Source organism: Trichoplusia ni, chromosome 22 (genome assembly GCF_003590095.1).
Source record: "Trichoplusia ni isolate ovarian cell line Hi5 chromosome 22, tn1, whole genome shotgun sequence".
Lineage (NCBI taxonomy): Eukaryota > Metazoa > Arthropoda > Insecta > Lepidoptera > Noctuidae > Trichoplusia > Trichoplusia ni.
This window is the reverse complement of record NC_039499.1, coordinates 6,016,623-6,041,942: the sequence shown is the minus strand read 5'-3', so window position 1 is coordinate 6,041,942 and position 25,320 is coordinate 6,016,623. Positions and strand designations below refer to the sequence as shown.

Below are 25,320 nucleotides of genomic sequence, written 5' to 3'. Positions count from 1 at the left end.
AAATTCAAATCAATCACATGCCTTACCACGCAAGTATTACTTGTTGACTTTAAGTTTTTAATACAAACACTAAGTTGTTTGTGTAAGTCGTGTTTGACGGACAAACAGCCGTTCATATTTGCTCAACAAACAAACAGTTAAAAATTACTAACTTGTGTCAACAGTGGAGTACAGAATTTAATGTCAAACGTTTGTTGTTGCCATGGTGATGTTATTGATGTCTTTGTTTTATAAACATAGTTTGGTTTGAAGGAAATAATTAAAGATTTTTCGGGTATACTGATAATGCCACACTAGTGCCTAACGTCAATGTATGTACCGCCACTTGAGCTGTCGCTCAACACTAAACGGCAAGTAAATGCGTTAAATTGTGGCTACACCTACGTTAACTGGAGCAATTATATTTGTTGTTTTGATTTCGATAGCAAATGTACATTGTAAAACAGAGTTAGGGTCCTCCTTTGCATACAACAAATTTATGATAGTCCTTTATAAACCTACATTGTTCAGTTACTATGTGCACTGCGCGGTGCGGCAGCGTGACAGCAAGGCTGGCTGGTCTGCTTTCCATGTGGGTCACCGGCGCCCCACAAGGCTCCGACCTCCACGGTGAAGCAACACCACCATATCGGGAGCCATGAGAGCATCGCTCTCACTCGTGCACTAGCGACACTCATTACTTTATTAAAATTAGTCCTATTCTATGACTTCCAAGGACCCTGTTACGGCAATAGCTGACTCACATATAGATTTGCAGGTACATTGAATTGTATAAGTTTGCAGTTATAAAACTTTTTATTTAAGTTTCGAAATTGGAAATCATTCAATTAACATATTTTTTTATGATTCAGGCCCGTAAAGGTGTAAATGATATCTTTTATCTGCATGTATTTTTTGACTAACTCATAAAGGTACTCATTTAAAACAGTAAGGGTTTAAAAAATAAAACAAAACATCAGTCTAGGTTTCTTTTATTTGTAAAAAAAACAATATTTATTAATTAAATAATACAGTGAGCACGTGCGCTTATTGCCCGGGAAAAGTGACAGTCTTCCGGAGCAAGAAGCCGCACTACAGTGCCGGCGCACACGGACCCGCCGCAGTGAGCGGCCTCGCGCGCGGGGCTCGTGTGTGCCGGCACTCACAGGAGTCACAACTAATGAACTGACCATAGCAGACAATTGAACCGAACGAAACCAAGGAAAGTAAACGTCACTTGCTTCGTCGAACCTACCGTACGTAGAATACAATAAATATACCTTACACTACGCTTGAGCCTTCCGGTAGAATCCCCCACGAACACACCGCCACTAAGTGCAATAAATAAAGTGTACGTGCGATCACATTTACTTCTAATTCGTCTATTCCTAAACTTTATCATTCATAAGGTTGACAATATTCTAAATATCAAATTCGTTTTGTACCAAATTTTGTTATGATATAAGTATGGTTCGCGTCGACGCTCTCGCGCGACTACAGTTTGTTCTTAAAAAAGTTAAAGGAACTAAATCTATTCACGGAATGCTTACGTTACTGTCTGCGTTTGTCATGTTCTCGTTAAATACAGCTAGCAGTAATGGCAACGTGGCGTCGAGATGCGGGCGGCTCGCGGCCGCGGCGCGCCTGCACTGTCACATGTTGACTAGCTTGGTTGCTTACTTATCGATCACTCTACTCACGATCTCTCACTAAACAAATAAATAACTTACCGATAACGCGAGGCTCGAATCGCCTCGCCCCTACTGTGACACCTCGCTGGCGGCGCACGCTCGCTTCCTAACGCTAATGTATTATAAATAATTTGTCCAGCTAATACACATAAGGTTGGCCGGCCAGCCCTGGCCTTCTACTTACATTACGAAATACAAACGACCGGCGGCGGGACTCCGTCCCCGGCCATCAATTGACAAGGAATATGATCGATTCCGAAAAGGTCACATATACCTATAAACCTAATAGTCTCTACGTTAACTTACAGTTTCAAGAACGAAACTTACTTTCTATAAAATGCTTATTAGCTGAGGTTCCATCGAGGTGGCGCCGGATGGCTGCTCACTGCGCGCTCGCGGGCGCTGAAGTAGGTGACGGGCTAAGAGTGCTCGCAGGAGCTGGCGTGGTGGTCGCTTTGAACTCTACTGCTGGCGCGAGAGTGGTGGTGAGGGTAGAGAAGTCTCCCGCAGGGGCCGCCGTGACCACAGTACTGGGGCCGCTCGTGGGTGCAGCGGTAGTTACTATATCGCTTGTCGTGAATGGATCAGCTGCGGTGGTGACAGATTCATTAACACTTGTTCCAACCACAGGATCGCCCAGTCGCTCATTTTCGTTCGACATGCTGAGAGTCTCATTCGACGCACTCGTGTCAGTTGCAGTCTCTACAGAGGCTGACAGACTCAGTGACTCGTCTGACGTAGACTTCTCATTGCTCTTCCTAATTACTTTGGTAGGTCGCTTGTGATTGATGGTCGGCACATATGACTGCGTAATTATTTCAATGTCTTTTTTGTCTGTTTTATTCCCCGCAATATTGACGTCATCCGACACGTTGTCAATAATGGGTCTCCTCGTAGTCGGCTCCACCTTATCAAACGGCGGTGGCGAGTCGGTAACGCTCTCTGATTCATCATCTTCAATCTCTACTTTTGGCTTACTCGAAATCTTACTTTTCAGTGGTATCTCGGTAATTGAGTTCTGATTAAAGTTCTTATTTTTACTCTTATAACCAGAATTCACGGGAATCAGTTCCTCCGAATTAGATAAGCTAGCAGGTGTAGTTACTTGCTGGCTGGTATCCTCCTGATCCGTCTGGTCGCTGATGGAGGCCACATCTCGCACTATCTGAATAAGCTCATTGAAGTCATTTGTGTTTTTTCCACCAGCCCGTTCAATTATAGCCGCGGATGGTTTTTCTGTGTCGGCAGAAATTTTAATAAACTCAACACTGTCTGTTGAAGTTTCCGAGGAACCAAAAGACTTAGCAGTATTTTCTGTGGCTTCCACATATTCGGTAGTAGCTTCTCGTGCTGTAAGAGGAGACTTAGTTGAAGTGTATTCTTCGACAGCAATGCTGGTTGAAGGAAGAATCTCTTTAATTTTTACGTCGGTGATAGGATCTGGCATGTCATTAGTGGTTTTTCCATCAGCCGATTCAATTATAGCCGCAGATGGCTTTTCGGGATCAGCAGAGATTTTAATTAATTCAACATTGTCTGTCGACGTTTCCGACGAAGCAAAAGAGGTCACAATAAATTCCGTAGTTTCTACGTTTTCGTATCCAGTATTTTCATTAGAAGCTGCCCTAGACACGGCTATAACTTCAGAACTTGTCACAGGTACTTTAGAACTTATTTCCAATGAATCTGTTGTCGCTGAAAGATCCTTGTCATGAGTAGTATTCTCAGGGACTTCCGGAGGATTCTGGTCACTAGTTTCAATTGGCAGGGAGCTGAGCTCCGTTTGAGAGGTAATTTCAGTGGCAACATTTGATTTTGCTATAGAGCTAGTTGTCTGTTCCTGATCTTTAGAGCTCGGTTCTAATTCAATTTCCATGTTTTGTTTACTGGCTGTGATCTCAAGTTCAGGAATAGATGTTGTAATTTCGCCTGATGTTATTGCGTCCTCTGTTGATATAGCAGCCTTTCCAATTATCAACTCTTCTGATTTTCCTGTAGCATCGGTTGTAGAACTCGATGCCTGTTTTGTTGAGTAGTCAGCTATTGTTGTTTCATCCAATTCTCCAGTTACCTCTTCAGGAACAAGAGAAGGAGAATTAAACAGTTCTGTGGGTATTGCAGATCTCAAGTTTACCATAGGATTTTCCTTAAAGCTTGGGGCTTCAGTACTGACAGTTGTAGTCTCTGTTTCTGGTTTAGATTTTTCAGTTGTCGTTACAGTAGTTGTATCCGGAAGGTCTTTAGACGTGGTGGTCAAAGGTTCTTTAACTTCAGCTTCAGTAACTGGTGATATGCTAGCTACTACAATATCATGACTAGATACATGGTCATTGTCAACAACTTGCTCCGGGACTATCTCATCTTCGTGGTTCCGTAGTACAGCTAAATCATCAGGTAAAGGTGGAAAAGCTGGATTATGATCAAATGTATCTTCTTCCTCGATGATGGGAGCTTTAGTCGTTACTACCGGGAATGGATCTGGAGTCGCGGGTGGTATTCCCATAGTCGCTACGATTGGGATGTTAGACGGGTAGATGGCACTATAAATAGAGTCTTGTGTGGAAAAGCTAATTTTAGACGGTGGAGCATCCACATTTTTATTTTCAGCGTCGGTATATTGTGTTGTGTCCAGAGACGATACAATGACTGGTAAAGAAGAGTGTACTTCTATGACACTGGGGGATTCAGTTTTTGACTCATCTTTGTCAATCTTCTCGGAGGTAGCTTCCCGTGGAATAAGAGGAGACTTTGACGACGAGTATTCTGCTACTTCAATACTTGGTGAAGGGAGAATCTCCTTAATCTTTACATCAGTGATGACGGGGATCTCGGACACGGGTGTTATTTCCTTGATAGTAATCTCTTGCTTAATATTTTCTTTTGGTGGCGCCGGACGAGATTCGATGCTTTCAGCCGTGGGGACGCTTGGAATTGATGATGATACGCCGGGCAAGCTTGTTACACCTGAAATCAAGAAAATTAATTCGTGATAGAAATAAAAAAGATGATTTACTGATGTACAGTGTAATAAATATTTAGGTTAAAATGTTATTTCCATAAAAGCTCTATGGAAATTGTTTCTTGACTGACCTCTAAGTGGGCAGTTATCGTACTCTGGGCAGCAGCGGCCGGGCACGAGGCGCGGTGTGCAGTCGTCGCGCACGAAGCACGCGATGCGCCGGCACACCACCTCGCCTCCCTGGCAGTAGCACACGCGGCACGGGTCCGCTGGATCCACCAGCTTCTCTCCGTTGCCGTACACCCGACCTTCCTGCTCACACTCTGAAAATACATAATTGAAAGTTAAACCCACGTACTTGCATAAACACGAATCAATATCCTCCTCATTTTCACGAAGTGCACATAAGTTAAAAAGGGAACTAAAAATGAGTATTTGAATTTATGAATCTTTTTTTAATCAATCAAAACGATCAGTCATGTCCACAATTGTTTCTATTATAGACATAAATTGTAGAACGCAATGAAGTATATGAATATGGAGAGCTTCGAATTGTCATCTCTGAGACTATTCTGTTGGCTGACTCCTAGACTACTCAACAGATGGCGTTAGTAGAAACAAATTAGTCACCAATCCCTAGAAAAGGTACTTTTGATCTAAGAAAACCTAAATCTACAAGTTGGCAAGTATTAGGATGATTCGTAATTTTCGTAAGAATCGCGATCCCGCCGCGTCAGCTCGTGATTAAGGACTCCCGTTGGGTCCGAAACTAGTCGGGCACTCCCGATAAATATGCGTGCGTAAACCGTTACATCAGTTAATAATGAATCAGTCTCACGATAGTTATTATAATTTTTTTTAGTGTTATTGGAAGACGTTCATACCACACTGGTAGGTGGGGCAGCAGTGGTCGGGCCTGTGCAGCGCCTTGCAGCCGGGGCGCGGCTCGCACGTCTGGCGCGTGCACTGCACGCCGCCGCCGCTGCACGTGCACTTCTCACATGGGCCTGACCCAGGGAACTCGTCACCCGGCATATACACTACATCGCCTAGGGCGCAGCTTCCTGAAAAAATAAGTTATTTGATAAGTACTTACATCATTTATAAATTAAAGTGACTTGCTAGCACTATTTGTCCTGGGTAAATGTTTGTTTACAAAGTTCTATTGTTCTAGTAATCACTCATTAGAATATAGGTTTACCAATATTTTGTTACCTCCATATTTCGATCAATCAACTGTATAAATATTAAACTTACTAAAATTTTTTGAATAATGCACCGTCTATTTTTGTATCTCTTACGTATTACAAATAATATTAATTAACTAAACTAATAACAGAGTGAACGTATAAATCTGCATGTCAACAAAGTCATTATTTATCGTACGGTGACAGATAAACACACGCGTATTGAGTCAGTTGCATGATATTCATTCAGTAAAATTATAGTACTCATAGCCGTTAATGCATTTTTAATTACGGTATTCTATTTATTAAGACGGTAATCGAAGATTGCAATAACAAAATAATACTGCCATAACTTGATTTAGTTTAAATCAAAACAATCATATGTATTTACGAGTCTGATCACAAGTATTGGAGTTCTCACCTTCTTTCAAGCCGACATCGGCGCTGGTCACGTTCGGCAGCGGGCCCAGGGGACCTGCAACGAAAGAAATGGACTTAGCACAGTCATACGATATTGTAGAGTTGAAATGCTCTGAGAAATAGATGGAAACATGATGAAAGTTTCAGCTGAAATCAGCCAAACACTAAGTTTAACAGAGTTGAAATGTCCTACAAAATCCAGATAATCCAGTAAGCCGATGTCGCACAGCCGCCATGGCGCAGCAGAGGCGAAGGCAAATTCAATTCCGCCACCAATTGTCTTTGATTGAGGTCCCTTGGCGCACAATTTGCATCAGGCCGTAACTTCGGCGGCCGAATGAATTACAAACGAAACTCGGTTCACTAACTTAATCATTATCGGTGCTCGGCTGCCTCAAGACGCTGACGACGTGAAATTTTAATGCGGTAGGGTTAACTTGCGAGGCGGCGCTGAGCTGAGTCTGTTTGTAGAGTACGCGACGTCGACTGCGCCGGCTTTACTCATGGAAATACGATTTAAAATTCTAGCAAGCAGTGTGTGTTCGTTACTCGGGCTCTACTCCGTTTTGATACGAAATTAAAGTTTCAATGGCAGCACTATTGTGTTCGTCTAGTAACGCAAAAGGTAACTGGTAAACTCATTGTATTAAAAATCATTCATAAACAATCAAATAACGCTTAAAATATTGTGTAAAATTTGTAAGAAAATAATCATACATATCAAGCTAGCTACACTCTCCGGGTAACAAGGGGTCTGTACTCCACATCGAAAATAGGCTTTACAATTACAACTTCCTAAGTGGCTCTATATTTTATTCTGTCATTTCTCCCCTCACGAATTACTTGCAAAAGAAAGAAGTTTAAGTAGTACTTGGTATTTAGCAGCACTCGAAGTTTGTCGCGACCCCCAACCTGCACCCCCCCCCCTCCCCTCTCCGCCCTCCCTCTGAGACTCTTGCGACCCACTGGAGTCAAATCAATGCGACTAATTACTCTCACAGGGAATGTTTTGTTTTTCCTAAATGAGGGTAAAGCCTCCCATTCACTGGACGGATTACGCAACACTAAAACGTGCCATTCATTTTACGACTATTCAGCGGAATACAAATGTATAACCTACTTAAATTTAAACTAAGCATAAAATATATTATGGATTTCGTTTGACGTTCTATTATGATGAAATATATGTTGTTTATACGGTAACAATGTAAGACAGTAACACTTGTAGCAAACGTTACATTCGACTTTGTGTTAATAATATATGTTTTTGGTGTAAACAAAATTTGTTAGCTCATAAAATGTCGTATTACAGTATAATCTCCAAGCAGTGTAATTCTCTATCCACTTGACATTTGAGGCAGGGTTACGCCTGGCCACCATTCACGTTACGACTGCAGATGTAATTTTGACTGCGACATCGCGGGCCTGCTGTAAAATTTATCGCAGGTGTAAAATTCTGTAATAATCCTTGATGCCTAGAACATTTGAGAAGTACTCAGATTTAATAGCGGTTCTACACGTACACGAATATCATTATGCACTTATTACACAAAGCGGAGCGCAAAGTTGCAAGAATGCGACGTCGCAACCGACATCTATTCTGTTTACCAATTTGACGGCTGTTTACTGCAATATCAGATATCAGTGTCCGCAATGTCTCCGCAAACACTAGGCACTCGGTATCATGCACCGGTAAATAGGAAAACGATAGAGACTTTTATTTACTAATAACGGTTGAACGCAATATCGTGCAGTTTGAGTCTAGACAATAATTTTGTTCATGATACCTAAAAATGTTATTTCCAAGGAAATAGTAGAAAATAGTCTGTATTCCAAGTGGAAACTATCTTATAAACGGAAGTCTAAACAGAAAATGCGACCTTTTCGGTTTCGGTTCCCGGTATTAAGTAGGTAAGTTATTATTGTTTAAGAATTTAAAAAACATGACTACACTGATGGTCGAGTGGTTGAGGTCACCACGCGAGAACCACTGAGCGCGTCGTGTCGCGGGTTCGATCCCCGCATAGGACAAGCATTTGTGTGATCCCCGAATGCTTGTTCTGAGTCTGGACGTCATTGTACATGTGATTTGTATGTTTGTGAAACCACCCGCGACACAAGGATTTAATTCCTTAGTGAGTGACTTGTTTAAAAAATCGGATGAATATAATAATTTCGACAAGATTACAGGCAGAAAACCCTTAAGTGCTCCGCTATTATGTTACAAGTAATACAAGAACATATAATGTATTACAGGTCGCCGGGCGTTTTATTACAATCTCATAAGAGCATCCACTCTCGTATTCACGTAATTGTACAGGCCGTGAACAGCAGTCGCGACAAGCCTTTCAGTCGCACTGTGAATGGGCCGCGCGCCGGCATTACAGCGCTCTTTGATTTATGTTCCGAATCGCGATGAATACGACGCTGTTTTTATGTCGTCTCACGTGTTCTTGAGGAAATGTCTTTTTGACTTCTGTATATCTGAGTGATCGTTTGTGAACAAAAAATCTACAATTTCAGGTTAACAAAATGGAGTTTATTACCTAGATATATATTGTTTTTGATGAACTAGTAAAGTTGCTATAGTATTTTTATAATAACGATAACTGTTAGTTGATCTTTTCCTTTGAAATAAAAGCTAAGCTAAGCTAAGGATAACGATCTAAACCAGACCAGAAAAGTCCCTTATATGGTAATTAAAATAAATTAAACACTATAAATTATCATTTTCTAGTTCCACATAGTGCTAGACCACACAAGTACTGAATGACCTTGTTTCTCGGTCAGCCACTGAAGGCTGTCAACACATCTTCACATACAGAAAAGGAAAACACCTTGACGTGCGGTCACTCCGCGATACAGATTAGAGGAATACGATTCTAATTTTCCTCAATTATTAATTAGTGTTACATTAACGGTGTAACACTATTGAGACAGACATTTCTGACCCGAGCAAGCCCAAAATCATCATATCAAGAGTTAATTCTCCCTCCCTTTTTGAATTTGAAGTTCCTGTTAAGTGGCAAGTCCCCTCAGCCTTTATAAGGTGTAAAGTAGTGATAGACAGATGCGTCGTAAGGTTATGTCAAGATCTTTATGTATCCTCCATACATTTGGACGGAGGTCACACTTTATGTAAAAATGTCGTACTTTCGATCCGTAGCTTGACAGGTCATACCAGTCCATCATAAATATAAAATATCGATATTCTCCAATATTTGCATGCGTTACTGCCCCGGTGGGAAGCGGGTCCTTGCTTGTGTCGCTGTTCACATATTTGTATAACATTTAATACAATATTTGTGAAGCTCACAGTTATTGTTCGAGCTATGTTTGAGCAAGTGTTCTTTGTTTTTGACTAAAACTACAGATTACTAGGAGAGTGGGACATGTTTTTTAAGTGCAATTTGGGTCATTATTGTATACATCTAATGAGGTTTCTATGTTTAAATTCGACATTGTTCTGTTGCAACAAACAGTATATTCTCATCAAATATTCGACTAGATTGTATAATCAACACCTATGTGTCTACAACGCCGTGAAATTAAACTCGCAATATAGTCGGGAAAGCGTTTCTCGCGTTCTAGTCAGTTCCTAGGTGTTGAAATACAAATTCTAGCAAATCTGAGTCGGTTGCCTCGTCTCTCACAACTGGGACACTCTGCCTTTCAAAACCAATCGGGCATTTAGTTAACAACAGAATTATCAGTATTATATCATCCAAACACGTAATATTTACTGAACTTTCTAAATCAATTTCGCCATTAGGTCCCACATTTTGTTGCTGATTATTGAGACGTTTTTACTTCTGCTGCACCTATTGTAGAATGAACAAAAGCATTGGCACAAACGGTGAATTCTCCAATCGACAAAATCACCTTTAACAAATTAAATGCGAATATTCGAAATCTATTGGACTTCTAAACTATCACGTACTTGTCAAAAATACTTTGAAACTTCTCCAATCTCTGTAGATTAGCTCCAGATTTAGGTGAAGCACTAACAACAAATCTTGATACTTGAGTCCTATCTCCAAAAGTTCGGCCGAGATACTTACTCGTGAGTTGGTTGAAGAAGTGCCAAAACTGCCGTTATCAAGCTCTAGAGCCGCTCAACTTTCAGTTCAAACAAAAAACACGTTAAGTTCATCGACCAGCTGCTGGTAATTAGTTTCTTCTTCAACATGACCTATTCTTACTGAAAAATGACTTAAAGTTTCAATATTTTTACTGCTTACAGAAGATTTTTTTAAACTTTTGCTCATAAAGACAGATTTAAGAGAGTGGGTTTGAAAAAATTTTAATTAGTTATACAGACTAAATTGTAGCTAAATTGGTTTTAATGTTCTTTAAAACCTTACTTTTTAATGTAACTAAGTAAAAAGAAACCGTACAGGTAAGCAATTAAGGTAGCTTTTCATTTGAAAATCTATTTCTAATTAGCTTTCCTGTTCAAGGCTCTTATTAGAAGCCCGGTTTATTGATACTACAGATATAATCCCGTGATATTGCGGAGCTCTCTACTTCCCTTACAACTGCTTTTAATTACGAAATATGTATTGGTTTACGGAAAACTCGAGCATAGATTTTCATTTGCTACAAATAAACAACTCTGCCGTAGCAAGTACAAAATTCGTAGACTCTGAGAGAGAAAATAAATTTTTTTCGTTAACGTAAAAACTGTATGGTATGTTATTCTGGCAGACTAAAACGTCGTAGTTGGACAATGAGGTTGTATTTGCGCGGATATTGGTCGGCGTGACGTCACTGCGTGTGTAAACACACACATGTGGCCCATTGTGTACACGTATAATTGCTTTACCGTGTTCGCTGTATTGAAGGAAATTAATTATTTGTTTCTTATTACATTAGAGCGTGGAAACTCGAATCGTAGTTCTCTCTCTTATTTATATAATTGGGTTTGACAAGTTATTATAATGACAAAATGTATCCATAATTTAATCAAAAATAATCTTCAATCAAGAGAAGACTCTACATAGAAAGAGTCCTCTACCCACGCATCGCTCAAGTGTGGGTATTTCTTCTGGTTTCCCAGTAAGCAGCTTGTAAGCCCATATTAACAAGAATAGACACCTCAGTAACAATAAATCAAGTCTATTTTCATCTAGTCTTGTTTATCATGCAGGCCGGGAGTCCTCCGGGGCGCGCGTGTTGGACCCTCGTCTACACATAACGAACGGTTTCTCCACAAACTGTAGTTCGTGATAAGAGGATCAATAAGCGCCTTATATACTGCTCCTTACACTAATTTATTATTTAATCAAGCAATTTTGAGAGTTAATGAAAATTTACTAAGTACCCTTATTAAACAAGTCTCTTATAACTTGGTAAAAGTTCATTATAATAAGCAAGTATATTCGGGTCTAGTTATTACCATTTGCGTTTTTCTTTAGAGATGACTTCACAAAGACGGTTTATTTAATTTGTTTAGGTAGGTATTGCTTATTATAATATATTCGACGTGAAAGACATAACGTCGTTAATCTTCAGGCTACTATTATTATACTCATAGTTCAAGCTGTATAATGTGAACAACGGGCCAAATAAATGGGGTCAAGTAAATGATGACATGTACACGCATTAACAAACAGACGCGCATGCAAATATGGCCGACACAAATATAACACACGTTTCTAATACAGCTTTGTTTCTGACATACATGAATACGCGAATAACATTATCAGTCTAAATACATTACAACAAAAGGTTTTTAGGTGATATTTGGTTGCGGGTTCACTTGTTTGCGTTGCTAGAGTAGGTAGTAGCCGCTGCTAGTAGTGGTGTCCCGCGTCCACAAACGCAGCAAACTTTCTTTGAGACCACCTCTCTAAGAAAGTTTACTGTTTACAGACAGTCATAATTAACAGAGAGAAGAAAAAGCAATGCAGAAGTTGAAAAAACATCAAAGATAATCCCCGTAATACACAAGTTGAATTCGAATAGAAATGTATTAATACAAATCGATTGATGCATCTCATATAACTAGCGCTAATCGATTTTAATTTATATCGATATTTATTATTTACGACCGTGCAATATTTGTTCGTCTAATAATGTTTCGGAGCGCAATCGAAAGAGTTATGTAAATAGATTTATATTAATTATACATTATGTTAATTTGCAGGGAGAGAAAAAAGTAAAATGAAAACCAGTCCTGCGTGTAGTCTGGTATTCGCACGCGACAAGTATTTGTCACGTTCATGAACAAATTCGATACAAAAATTTATTGTGATAACGAGCATTGTTATCGATATATGTATTGGATCACACGTGACAAAAACGTGAGATGAATAATACAACGAGCGAGGAAAATAAATTCTATTTCCACAACACTTCAGATACCAATATACACGGGCTGCGGGTTCAACCTGTCACTTGTCACATGGGTGTGTAATTAATTTCCAAAAAGATGAAAGCTGGATAATTAAAAGCCAACGTTTAAGCGTCCACAACCATTTTTCATGTCACAAAGGTTAACTGTGCGTCGACCTTAACGAAGGCTGTCCCGATAACCGGGAGTCAGTGACTCGGGCTCGCGAAGGGCGGGCGGATGAACTGTAAGTAGGGCGGCGATGACAGCAAGCAGGAAGTGGCCGGCGCGGGTGTTAACCTCGCAGCCGGCGTCCCGGTTACTGAGGCAGGGGGTAGAGTCTGCGCAGGATGTCGCTAATGGACGTGGCTCCAGTTCAATGTATCTTGTCACCGGGGTATTAACTGTTGCTGTGCCGATAACCCGACTTACTTAAATGGTGAGAACCAGAAATAGGATCAAAAAGGATAATAAAGTTACACTTAGGCACTTTATTTTACATTATTTTTATTGGTTTTAGTTAAATCAACATTGTCCTTATCCTTTTCTGAAAATGATTTTATATTTCTGCCAAAAGTAATTCAGGCCCAATTCATAAGCACATATTCGTACAATATTAATCAGGCGTCGAGTGCGGGGTGTAACAGGGCGGTTCATAGCCGGCCGTTCATTAGCCGGAGCAGACAGCCTCTAGCCGCCGGCTTTAATTAAAACATATGCTGGTGGCCATTCCGCCTCTATTAACATGCTGTTTCTTTGTCATACAAGTTAATTAAGCACTTCGCTTTTTGGTCCTTTGTGACGCGGTTAGGAATTAATTAAAGCCCCGGCTCAATTATGGCGGGATACTTGCTCTTAATTTCGCCTACTTACGTACTTTTTCGATTAACAACTTGAAAAATATGTTCCCATGGAAAATTATTTTTCTATTACCTACTAGAAAATGAGTTACTAGTGTTTTTCAATAACGTATACAATGTCATGACTTTAACATTTTGTTTTTAACATATTATTATTCTGAAAATGGAGTGATCTCTATTTTCAGAATAATAACATTGAAATTACTACAATTGAGCACCGTTTCTATTTTAAGGTCACTGTAGACTTACCGCGCCCATGTATCGGAGGGGCTTTCCGAACAAAACATTCCAACAACTGAATAAAACGAAACCTGTAGCAGTCGCCTGACAAAGGAAACTCTAATCATACAGGATGCCGCTATAATAAATCAGTGTCCTTACTTTTTGAGTTATATGGATCTGATGAAAAAATCGCATCGAGTTTAGTGATAATCAATTTCGATTTCGATGTCCACATTAAGGCGTATAACACTCGTACCTACTATTTGTCTTCTAGACTCAACATCACTGTATGAAACGTTCAGCATTATGTGCAATACACTCGGATTCCTATAGGTATAGGTACTCCATCGATGACGCCATAAATCAATACAGTTTGCATTGCGTGCCTTATTGTTTGGTGCTGTTGAAACCCATAGCTTACCGATCGGCCTTTAAATTACTCAGACAAGGTAAAATTTAAAGTTACAAGGCAGCGCTTTATATAGATAACTATACTAAGTAATTACAGATAGGTCTAGGATTTACATTTTGAGGTGATTTCATAATAATACGTGTTCAGACGATTTCTGTTTTCAAAATATAATATTGAATCTGTCAATATCCTTGCTCAACTATTACTAATTGTATACAAGGAAGTGAGAGCGTGAGTCATAGGAGTCAACGTGCAACGCGCGTCGCGCAGCCGTCACTAACACTCGGCTGCACGCGCACAGCTGACATTGACTCGAACTGATTACTGAGAGCACTATCAAGGATGAAATCTAGCCGAGATTACAGACTTAATCATAGAATTGTTCTACGTATTATAACTTAGGTTTGACAAACATTCTTAACCTCATATATAACATGAGGTCAATTTGTTTCCTTACATATCTTTAGAAGTCACTATTTCATCATATAGACACACAAACTCCCATCTAAGTTAGACACAAGCTTGTTAACCTAATATGAAAGCCCTTTGTGCTCTGTTAATGAGATACCTACGTGTATTAAGTTACCATTGAGAGTGTCTTAATTAGGACTTTATTACTTCAAGAGATAATTACTTTCACAAGCACTCAGTCTGGTCTGAAAAACATTAGAAAAGGACAGCAGGACAAGCCACTCTTCTAAGTTATGTTTAAGGTGATACTTATTTATGTTAGGTATACCAACAGCATAACTTATATTTAGTACAAAATTATAATTATTATGACACTCTTTTCTACACACATAACTGTGTTATCTGTCACTCTCATAAACTCTAAGCCACCCTTATGAGACACTAATGCCACGACTACATGTGACAATTACCCCATACATCTTCAGTATCTAATATTCCGTGGTCCCGACTAATATCGGTGATTATCGTGGCATCAGCTGGTGCATGACGCACGTGGCGCCGCCACCGCGGAGCTTCATTAACACCCCGATATTAACGAGATGCCGGACATCGATTTATGATGTATTGTTCAGCTATCGATAGCCTCGTTACGGAGACGCTGAACCTGATATTGTATGGAAACCGAGAGCTCTTCCACTCTGTTACTTCAATTAGTGATTATCTGCTTGTTACGGTTTTTGTTCGTTTTTTCAGAGCCAGGCTCCAGACTTTGTTATTGGAAAAAAAAGTTTTTTTCTGATTGTTAAAAAATACAAACATCTTTGCTTTTATTGGATCTTCAGAGAATCTACTTTCTTTGACCTGGTTTACGTACACAAAGGTAGAGTTCTTTTATTCCAATTTCTTAAAAAGGCAAACAATGTATTTGAATATTTTCCACTAGGCATCTGTTGGAAGTTAATGTATTGTTGAAATTCAAAAGAAATTAGGTACTACATCAATTGTATTATTCACTAACATTTTTTTTTCAAACACGCAATAACGTTATTTTCGTGTTCATGGTAAGTAGCTACGGATTCATTTCCTAGATTCGACAGTAACTTGGCAACGTCAGAATGCAGTCATAACAACTGCCGTAATATCGGTAGGTAATGGATGTTTGCTATAGATTACTGCACCGACCTTCACCGAGTTCTCCGCGTGTGATACAAAGGGTTCGATGTAGAGGGTGCGAAGGCTGGGAATCGATAGTTGATCCCGTCGCCGGTGCGTCTAGGGACTAGATACGGCGTGTCACGGGCGCGATCGATACCTACCCACGCCCTTGTTACGAGTTTTATCAAACACGGAACGAGGCAGGACTGCCGCCGCGAGCCCAGCCGGGAACGAAAGTGAAACCCGCTCTACGTATGGTAGAGTACATAACACATGAGTTACACACACGCTATTATATATCGAATTTATAGCTTTAAATCTAGAAGAAAGTGTAGAAAACTTGTAGGTACTTTTAACTACTTGATTTAATTCAGGACAAGTTTTGGAAAACAAACATCACAATTTTGAATTCTCGTTATTTTTTTATTCAGCCCTCATTGAAGAATACGCCTGTCTCGTAATTAGCAAACCTTTATCCTCAATTTCTCTACTTCATTTTTTGGTCCTCATTAAAAATAATTGAATAAATCTGATACATTCAGGGGACTCTCCTACCCACTTTAGATTGGTATAGCTACTGTGACGTCATCCGTCAGCATCAGCAGTAGCAACAATACCAACTATCCACGAGTATTACGTAGCAGCGGTTTACGAGGGAAATTATGTGAGTTTATCGTTTATTTTTCTTTTTTATGGTCACAACTTTATGGCGGAGTTTTATCAAACAGCATGCCTATCAGAGCTGTGCATAACATTACGGATTCAATCATATCGATCAACACGCGCCGCGCGACACTCGACAACTTGACACACGTTACGTTGTAGTCTTTATTTTATTGTTTTTCTTAATTGTTACTGTACTGTCTTATAGAAATCAAACAGCGAAAACATTAACCTTCTTTAGCGCAGTAGGATAAAAACATTAAAAGCCCACGTCTTAATCCAATATGTCAGCTACTTTCATACCAAATTTCATTGGAATCCTTGCAGCCGTTTGAGCATCATAAGGTACCGAGCATACACACATTCACTTTATTTTTATTTCATAAAATTGGTTTTCAGTAACGCTTACGCTAGTCATCACTGCGTAATGTTATTATGAATCTCTCACTGTAAAACATAGTCGTGTAAATATAGTACCAACACCCGCATTTTAAATCCTTAACTTCGAATTCAAGATAAAACAAAACGGTAGTAATAAATCTAGACTTCGCTATCTCTTACTTCAACATTACAAAAACCCATTCTCAATACTTTTTACTTAAACTACCAATTGATAAAAACACCAAATGTTTTAATCCACGCTAATATGAAATGACTACACCAAAACGTTTGGAATACAGCTGCATTCGATTAAAACACAACTCTACAGAAATCGGGAATTAAAATGAAATCAGGAGCTTAATGTCGGCACGAAGATATCCCGGGAGATATTATCAGAGAGACACATATGAGATATGATTACAGGGCGTACCAATACCTCTCAAAGTAAAACTCTTGCAGTGTGTGTAAGAGAGACACCGCTCTACGTCGCAAGGTTGGCTGTCCTGCTTCCACAAGTGCAGGTATCTTACTTGTAAGTGTGGCAGTAGGCCCTCAGGAGAGCTCTCGACAGAACATTAATTTTCCGAGCACACACGGTACACGGCATCCAACGACATGTCTTAAATAGGCCGAGCGAGAGTTACGCGATATACATGTGTCGTCAACTGATATTAATCTTACCCTCAAAAGCTACATGAATATGTTTCTTTACCCTTTTCAAGTAGCCAACGTTAAGAGATGCAATGAAAAGGTAAAATATTAATATTATGATTTATATTTTATCTTTTTTCTTATACTTTACAATTGTAGAGCCTTATTCTGTAAATCAAGTACAACAGCATTTATTTCAGTTATACAGTTCTAGCATTGAATGTTCCTTATTCATCCATATCATATTACAAAAGGAATCCGTCCTATCAGGCCATATAAATCACATCATTGTGCGCTAGACAATCGCACTCGCGATTCGTGACACTTTACAAGGAGGATTTTTTTCCTTTTTTATTGAAACTAAAATATCGTTATGACAGATTCGTTTGTCCCTTCTTTTTTTCTTGGCTGTATATCAACTGTGACAAATTGCGGTGCCAAACTTCGATCCGATCGTTTGTTCCCGTCTGACAGATTGCCAAAGTTCCTCACTCACGACTCTACCGCTGTAGTCTTTTCGATTTACGCACTTTACCATTAACGTGTTTTTTTTTCATAAAAAGCTTTTGTCACTAAACAATTACGTTCGGTAATCAATCTAATTCCATTAAGGACAAAGTTCACAGTAAACCATACGAAACAATTGATATTCCGTTACCCGAAATCTGTCAGAGTTGGGTCAGTTAACAGGAAATGTGAGGCCCTTAGCAACGGTACCTATTCCCATCCTAGGTGAGCTATATGTAGTGTGCTATTCCCATGACTAGATAGTGCTGACAGCGGGCAGGCGCGGACGCTGGCGGGGGGGAGCCGCGGGCCGGGGGAGGGGGAGGGGGGGCGACGCCGGCCGGACCGACGGCATTCCGAGAGTGAGTCAGCCGGACGCGCGCCAGTAAGTAGCCGACGTAATTTTTATTAATTTCCATCGCATTATCTTATGGTGTCATCTTTGAGGAAGTTGACGCGACTTTTTGATAGGATGAAGGAAGTGCTTTGTCTCATATTATGTTCCTGATATAAATGCGACGACTCGGCGCGGCGGCAGTGGTGCGGGCTTAAGTACCGTAAAGATGCGGTGACAACGATAGAAATACAAGGCAGGACTATAAAACACATTACCTCAGAACATTACATTAAACTGTGTCAGCGAAACGACGTTGAAGATTCAGCTTAGAGGAAATAAATTCCACTTAAAGTCTCCTAACTTACGATATGATAACAGCAAAATTTAAAAGGTTTTTAAATTGTAAAGATACCTATTTCTGAGGTAACACAAAATACCTAAAAGCAAAAAATTAACGAGTACCTCTTTTTTTGCAATGTTCAAATTCCATAGACTTACATCTGCATAATTATAACATAGTATTTGCATTGTTAAATTAAATATTTCAAAGTAAATTATTTTCCCACAGTAGGCCGCTACATACCGCACGGCGTCCGCAGGCTGTAATGACCGCGCATCACTATCTGCTGGAATGTGTTATCGACTAACGATATACATACATGTAGGCATTTAGCTTAGGATTTAAGATGGACCCTAGCTCACAGCCGAAGAGGGCTGTGACAATGTAGATAGCAACTTATGAAAGGACTTTATATAGGAGAAGATTCCTATGGGGTGAATGTCTGAAACTTTGGGACTATATTTGATTTTCCACATCTGTTGAAGAGGCAATTTATATACATACACCTGGTGTACATTCGCAGATAACATGAGTCCGATAACTATCAGTGCTAGGAAAAATTGATAAAACCTAGGGTTTCTGCCTGTAGTTGTGTAGTTTTAGTATTATCTCTTTTCCTAAGGTAAATGTTTTTTCTATAGTATATTTTTATACTATCTAATGATATATATATCTAATGATATCCTCGAAAGACGATATAAAGGTTAAACGATAATTATATCCGTTATTTAAGAATAAAAACATAATCGTTATATTATTTATATTTCTGATTTATGCACACATTCTGTGAATTTGATTTATCGTTTCAGATGGCGATCTGGTATTATTTAATACGTGATGTCTTCAAGTTATGAGTTAATTGGAATTGTCGACTCGATTTAATTACTGAAAACGATGTTTAATGATCATTAATAAACGTATCCCACCAACTGGGTGAAGTTATCTCATGATAAATGACAAAGGAACTAGTTAAACATGTCCGGATGCTAGTTGTCCTTTTTTATATACTTTTATTGCAACTTTTAATTTTGAAATCGACTGTATTTGTTTTACAAAAATCTCTATCTGGCGATTTCTTTTACAAAATTAAGCTACTTACTTATATACTCCTTACAAACAAAAGCTTAAATCTACTGGTACCTTCTAAATTTCTTGCAAAAAAACCAGTTTGTGCCTACATTGTCTAGATATCCAACTTAATATAGAGTATAATATCTGTGTCAGCATTGTGCTGGCGTTAGCAGTCGGCGCACGTATTTGATTGGTATTCCGGCAGCTCGCAGCATCCCGCGAGAGGGCGTCAAAGTAAACGGAGAGCAGCGTGATGCAGGACACGTGAGGTGCGAGCTGGAGGCGGCTCGACTTACTATCGGGTGGTAACTGGAGAAGTATTAGAGTTTGTATTAGGTATGACTGACGTTTTCTTTGTTCTCAGCAAGAATAGAGTCAATAATATTATGGTCCCACGTCGCGAAAATTACTAAGTGCAATATCCATATATCTCCTAATAATTAAAACTGTAATTAAGTCAGTTAACTCCTCGAGCGAGTCCTTCCTCAGATTAATCATCACACTGAATTTCAAAACATTTGGAAAGAGGACAACTTCAAATAGTATATGGATAATGGACATCCACGCATCTGAAGAAGCCGGCGAAATTTAAATAATGTACTAACGGCCCCCAATGCCCCAAATAAATTCAATACTCTTTTAAAAATAAAAGCCTTCTGGTATTACCAGGAAAACAGGCTCGCTTGTGCCCGGCGCCGCGTCCGGGGAAATCCCACTCTCGTGTCACCCGGGTATCGGCCGCTCGCATCTGATCAGCGCCGTTATGTGCACTTGTTTGTTTATATTACACCCAACTGGGAAATAAAAGCTACTGCTGATGCTTGTAATGGTTTTAGAAAATGTAATGTAATGAGATAGCTCTAAGGGTATATTTCTTAAAGTAATACTTGCATACTTGCAGCTTATCACTACTAAGTCCACTTATGTTCTGAATTTTAAGGACTTTAATGGCTTTATACAGCTACACTAGTGAAACTATATTAACATATAGTTATTGTCTATCATAACACTACAACTTGTAACACAATTTAGATTTTACTTCATATTATCTTTCATATACTTATAATTTACTAACTAAGCTTCAAGTGAACTAGAATGTGAACTCCTCCGTGTGTCCAAGGCACGTTAAATCGGGCATATGTTACGGGTGGTTAGAAGTTAGATTGTCTCACAACAAGTCTAAGAGAGTGTCGTTTTCCCAGGCAGCTGGGTCGAGGATGTCAGATAGACAGTCGCTTCTTGTCAAACACTGGTGCCTTGCTTCATTCGGTTATACTGGAAGCCGAGGTAACATATTTGGGACAAGGCTACACCGATGATGATTTTATTTTGATGAAATAAATTTCTTTTTCACGTAAAGTAACACTATCATTATTCACTAACATTATTCTTTTGGATACACGGAAATCAATTAATTGCATCGGAAACGGCACTCCTCAGTCTTTCACAATGCCATCCTAGCTGCCATTGAATTAACAGCTATCGATAATTATAAGTAATTGGCCGGTTATCTAAACACTCAAGAACGTATCCTGATTAAGCTCAGACAGGAGCAAGCGCAGCATGACGTCACACCGAAAGCCATGACCTTCGAGTTCGGGCCATGAGTCAGCTGACCGAAAACGCAAGCAATAACAAGCGAAAATCAGTCTTAACGCTGTAATTATAAGGCTGATTATAGCTTAACTCGGTCAGCTGCATGAATCGGTTGCTATGATCCCTTTAATTTATATGAGGAAAAAGTAAAACAGACTTATATTGTGAATTATGATCATCACTTTATAGTCCTTTGCTCAATGTAATAAAATTGCAACACGTTCGAGATGACAGTTACACGGTAAAGTGACATTACTAGCCTATGTTGTAACCTCTTACTTAATATTACTTTGACTGCTTGACTCAAAAGTCAAGCTACTTTATGATAAGCAGTATTTAATTTATTTAACATTTTATGGGAAAACTTATTTAAACAGGACTTCTGGTAAATAAAAAACTCGATTTTTTTATGAAATGCTCCTGTGTACCATCGTAATTTGTAGTAAAATACATCTGCTTTCTATTAAAAAATAATAATTAGATACATATTTCCACTATTTGCTTTGGGTTTTAATATTCACGACCATTTTGTCCAAATCTCTATATTATAAAACTATACTGTAGCAGTTAGATAGTGACGTCATTCTGCGGCATACGGCATCTCCTTTCCACACTTTCAAAGATATACTTTAAGGGCAGTATACACTTAGTCTTCTATTAATTATTATACCAATGAAACAATATCCTTTACTATGCATCGCCAGCTTCGCATGAGGCTCAATTGCCGCCAATATATAACCGCGAGCAGTATTTATTGCAGTTTAAGTTGTCAGTAACCGCTGAAGTCACATTTGCATATAAAACTTGTGTCCTGCGGTCAGATACTATCGCTATTTATTACTTTAGTTAAATATAACATGTTATTAATGAGATTTCTGTTGTAATATTGCGATGTTTATCTTAAATTCTGAAGGGACTATTTTATAAATGTTGACTTTGGTACGTAATGAGTTCGTTTGATAAAAAGCAATACCCTATTCATAGACGGTATGTTAAACATCGAGTAGTCAGCATTTATATTAACTAACTTAAATGTATATAAATTTATGAAAAAAAAATACCTCGCACATTAACTACCTTAATTTTTTTTTGTGAAACCCTGTGTAGGGAGAAAAAAGGTTAATTGGACCTGCACTAAGAGTTAAATTTAGGCTGCGGAACCCTAGGCAGCGATAACATTTATCATGTTAATGAAAACAATCAGCCGGCTCTAGTACCGGAACTAGTACAATACAATAGTATTATTATCGTCATCTCACGTACAACACAACTCACGACGACACTACAAATAAATTACTAAATTGAACCCTAACAACTCAGTCGTAAAGTTGATGTCTAATGCTTATGTTACGAATACCCTGCGGTTGACTGTACAAAATATTCTCTCCTCGTTACCAAGTGAAAGAAACTGATTATGTCAATATAGGCGCAGGCGCAGAACATAGCACCTTATTTGTGACGTCATTGTCACTTGACAATGTTTAATGGTGTGATAATGAAAAATATTTAACGCTTATTCTAATATTTTTAATATTTAAGTGACATACCAAATAGTTTTATTCAAAAACAAAGTTTTGTATATTATAATCTTTTCATACACAATTGTATGAACAATGTAACAGTATTACTAACGAGAATAATACCTACAAAAAAAAAGCTAAAAGACTGGAGAATACTCCATAAATAAAAAAATAACTACCCAATGAGGCAGAGTGCAGGCTTTGATTGTTTCTTTACAGTAGCCATAAATCATCATCCCACGAAGCCTAGTTAGAATCCTCCTCCTAGTATTATATTATTTAAAGAGTAGATATTGATAATGCTTACCAGCTCGGCACTGCGCTACGATGGAGAGCGCTAGCAGCAGGCGCGCGAGAGTCCGCGACATCGTGTCGCCTCGCGATCTGAAACAAACGAACACACGTCACTCACTCACACGCACATACATAATCATCAAAACGCTGAGGATACCTTGGTTATTGTCAATTATAGTTGGCGCCAGCAACATCTATAAAATATTTCCTAGTCTCTGCGCTATACGGTAATGACTATATGATAGTGCTTAAAGCTCCTGAGTGCAGTAAGTAAGTACCTAAGTAGATACATACAAATGAACAGCGAGGTTCATAAATATAATGTTCCTACGTAATTCTGTTCACAGCATGACTGTCCACTATCTGGTAATTTACAAGGCAATCAATCCAAGTAAGAGCGCTCAACAAAAATGCATATCAGGCGCATCGCAAAAAGCGGCGCTTGCGCAGAGCGCGGTCAGTGACCCGCGCGGCGCAATCACATCCCCTAGATCACAGCCTTTGTAATGTTACGCGAGGGAAAAAAGCCGGTTTCATGATCATTGCGTATGTGAGGCAATAGCCGAGCCAAGTTCATGTAACTACGACTTTTTATTTCTTTAGGCGATCTGTGTTTTATTTTATCTCGAAGGTTTATAAAGATTAAATTATCTGAGAGTAAATTACCAATGTCTCGAGAAAATCGTTTCTCCTTGCACACTAGAGTAGAGGCACCTTTGCAAGAGAATTCTACTTTCGAAAAAGAAATATGAGAATAATATTTATTTATATAATAATATATATATGAGAATAGGATTTATAACTGTGCAGAGGTTCATGCTTGACAATATTTATAAAATTGTAAATAAAGAAACCAGTTCCATTGGACTTTAGAAGCACATTTTTCACATGTTTTTGCATGCATAGGTAACGGTTACGAGAGTCTAAAGGTTGATACTAACACAAAAGATTATTTTTTTATCGTATTTTTTAACATTTAGCAATGACAAATCTTAACAACTCGGACGACAAGAGGGACAACTAATATTATAGCATGTCGTATTAGCATAACATATGCATCTTTATGTCACATAAATATTGTGTAATCCATTCACTTGGGCACCAATACAACAATAAAACCCAATAGCGTCCTTTCTGTTAAGGATTTATAGCATAAGTAATTCAGCCAACTAAGGTGTTACTGATGTGTAACAGCTCCCTGCATTGAGACAATAATACCCACTTACGATTAATCCTAGCCGAGTAAATAATCATAAAATTCACAGAACACCTAATCAGCTGTCCATTAGACGAGTGAATAAATTATTTATAAATGCCATCATTAGACGGATAAGTAGCAATAATGGCCGCGTTCAGTACAAATACTAAGAAACAATCGTTTAAGGATCGTCGGGGGCTAAACGGTACAATAAATAAAGAAGGCCACTTATCGCGGCCGATCAGTCCGCCCACTGTCCCATTCTGGAGACGAATGTGCCTCCATATGGGAACCGTGTCACATTAATGCCGTCCTCCCACTACGGTGTAACAACACTACTTTATTGCTTGTTTGCAACTAGACATGTTTGCTTTGTTCTAAGTTAAGTGAGTCTCAAATCTCATTTGAGAATATTGATTGTGTCCTTTAAGGAAAATCAAGCGAACATGTCACATGTGCATACTATTAAACTTTAATGATCTACGATATACCTCTTGAGTAAATAAAGATCTTCCTTCAAATTATTTATTTGTAATTCATTATTCCTCACAACCTATCGCATTTTATGGGCGATTAGCATTATATTATCATAAAACTATTTGAGTCCTTGCTAAGTTATGTAAACTGCGCAAAAATGTTAACAAAAATAGTATCAGAATTTTAAACAAACATAATTAGAATGGAATTTTGATGCAACCGATGATGTGATAATTTGAAAATCATACATCAGCATTATTAAAAAGTAAGTCATGTGCAGTATATTGTAATACTGTAAAACGAGATTCATTTAATTCCATCCTGATGAAAATGCTAATCATAGAAAAATATATTCAGAATTCCTAATTTCCCCCGACTCCATCTAATACAAATTCAATGACACAAAATCAAATTCCGACTCATTTGCATTTGTATTATAAGGGCCTGTGATATGAACTGAATGTTATCAGGAATAAACCTGTTATTTCGAAATGAAGAATTGATCGGGATGGGCCAAAATATGCTACAGAATGTAGAGAATCAATTGGGAAGTGTTGTATGATCGCTGCGGTGCGCGGGTGCCCTACTGGTCGTCCACGGGTGACCGACCGCGGCAGTGATTTATCAATCGCATCGCTTTGCTCTCAATAGGATA

At 38.8% G+C, this 25,320-nt stretch overlaps 1 protein-coding gene across 1 annotated transcript in view; it reads right to left on the bottom strand.

Moving 5' to 3' along the window:
• Window positions 1–955: 955 nt before the first annotated feature.
• Window positions 956–25,320, bottom strand: part of LOC113504399 (flocculation protein FLO11) — a 46,778-nt gene continuing 22,413 nt past the window's right edge. The window contains exons 2-6 of the mRNA XM_026886656.1: window positions 23,004–23,080; window positions 6,238–6,291; window positions 5,514–5,693; window positions 4,761–4,952; window positions 956–4,634 (exon numbers count right to left, since the gene is read on the bottom strand). Of these exons, the coding sequence (XP_026742457.1) occupies window positions 2,053–4,634; window positions 4,761–4,952; window positions 5,514–5,693; window positions 6,238–6,291; window positions 23,004–23,080 (3,085 nt within the window). The 3' untranslated portion in view covers window positions 956–2,052. The remainder of the gene's footprint in view (window positions 4,635–4,760; window positions 4,953–5,513; window positions 5,694–6,237; window positions 6,292–23,003; window positions 23,081–25,320) is intronic.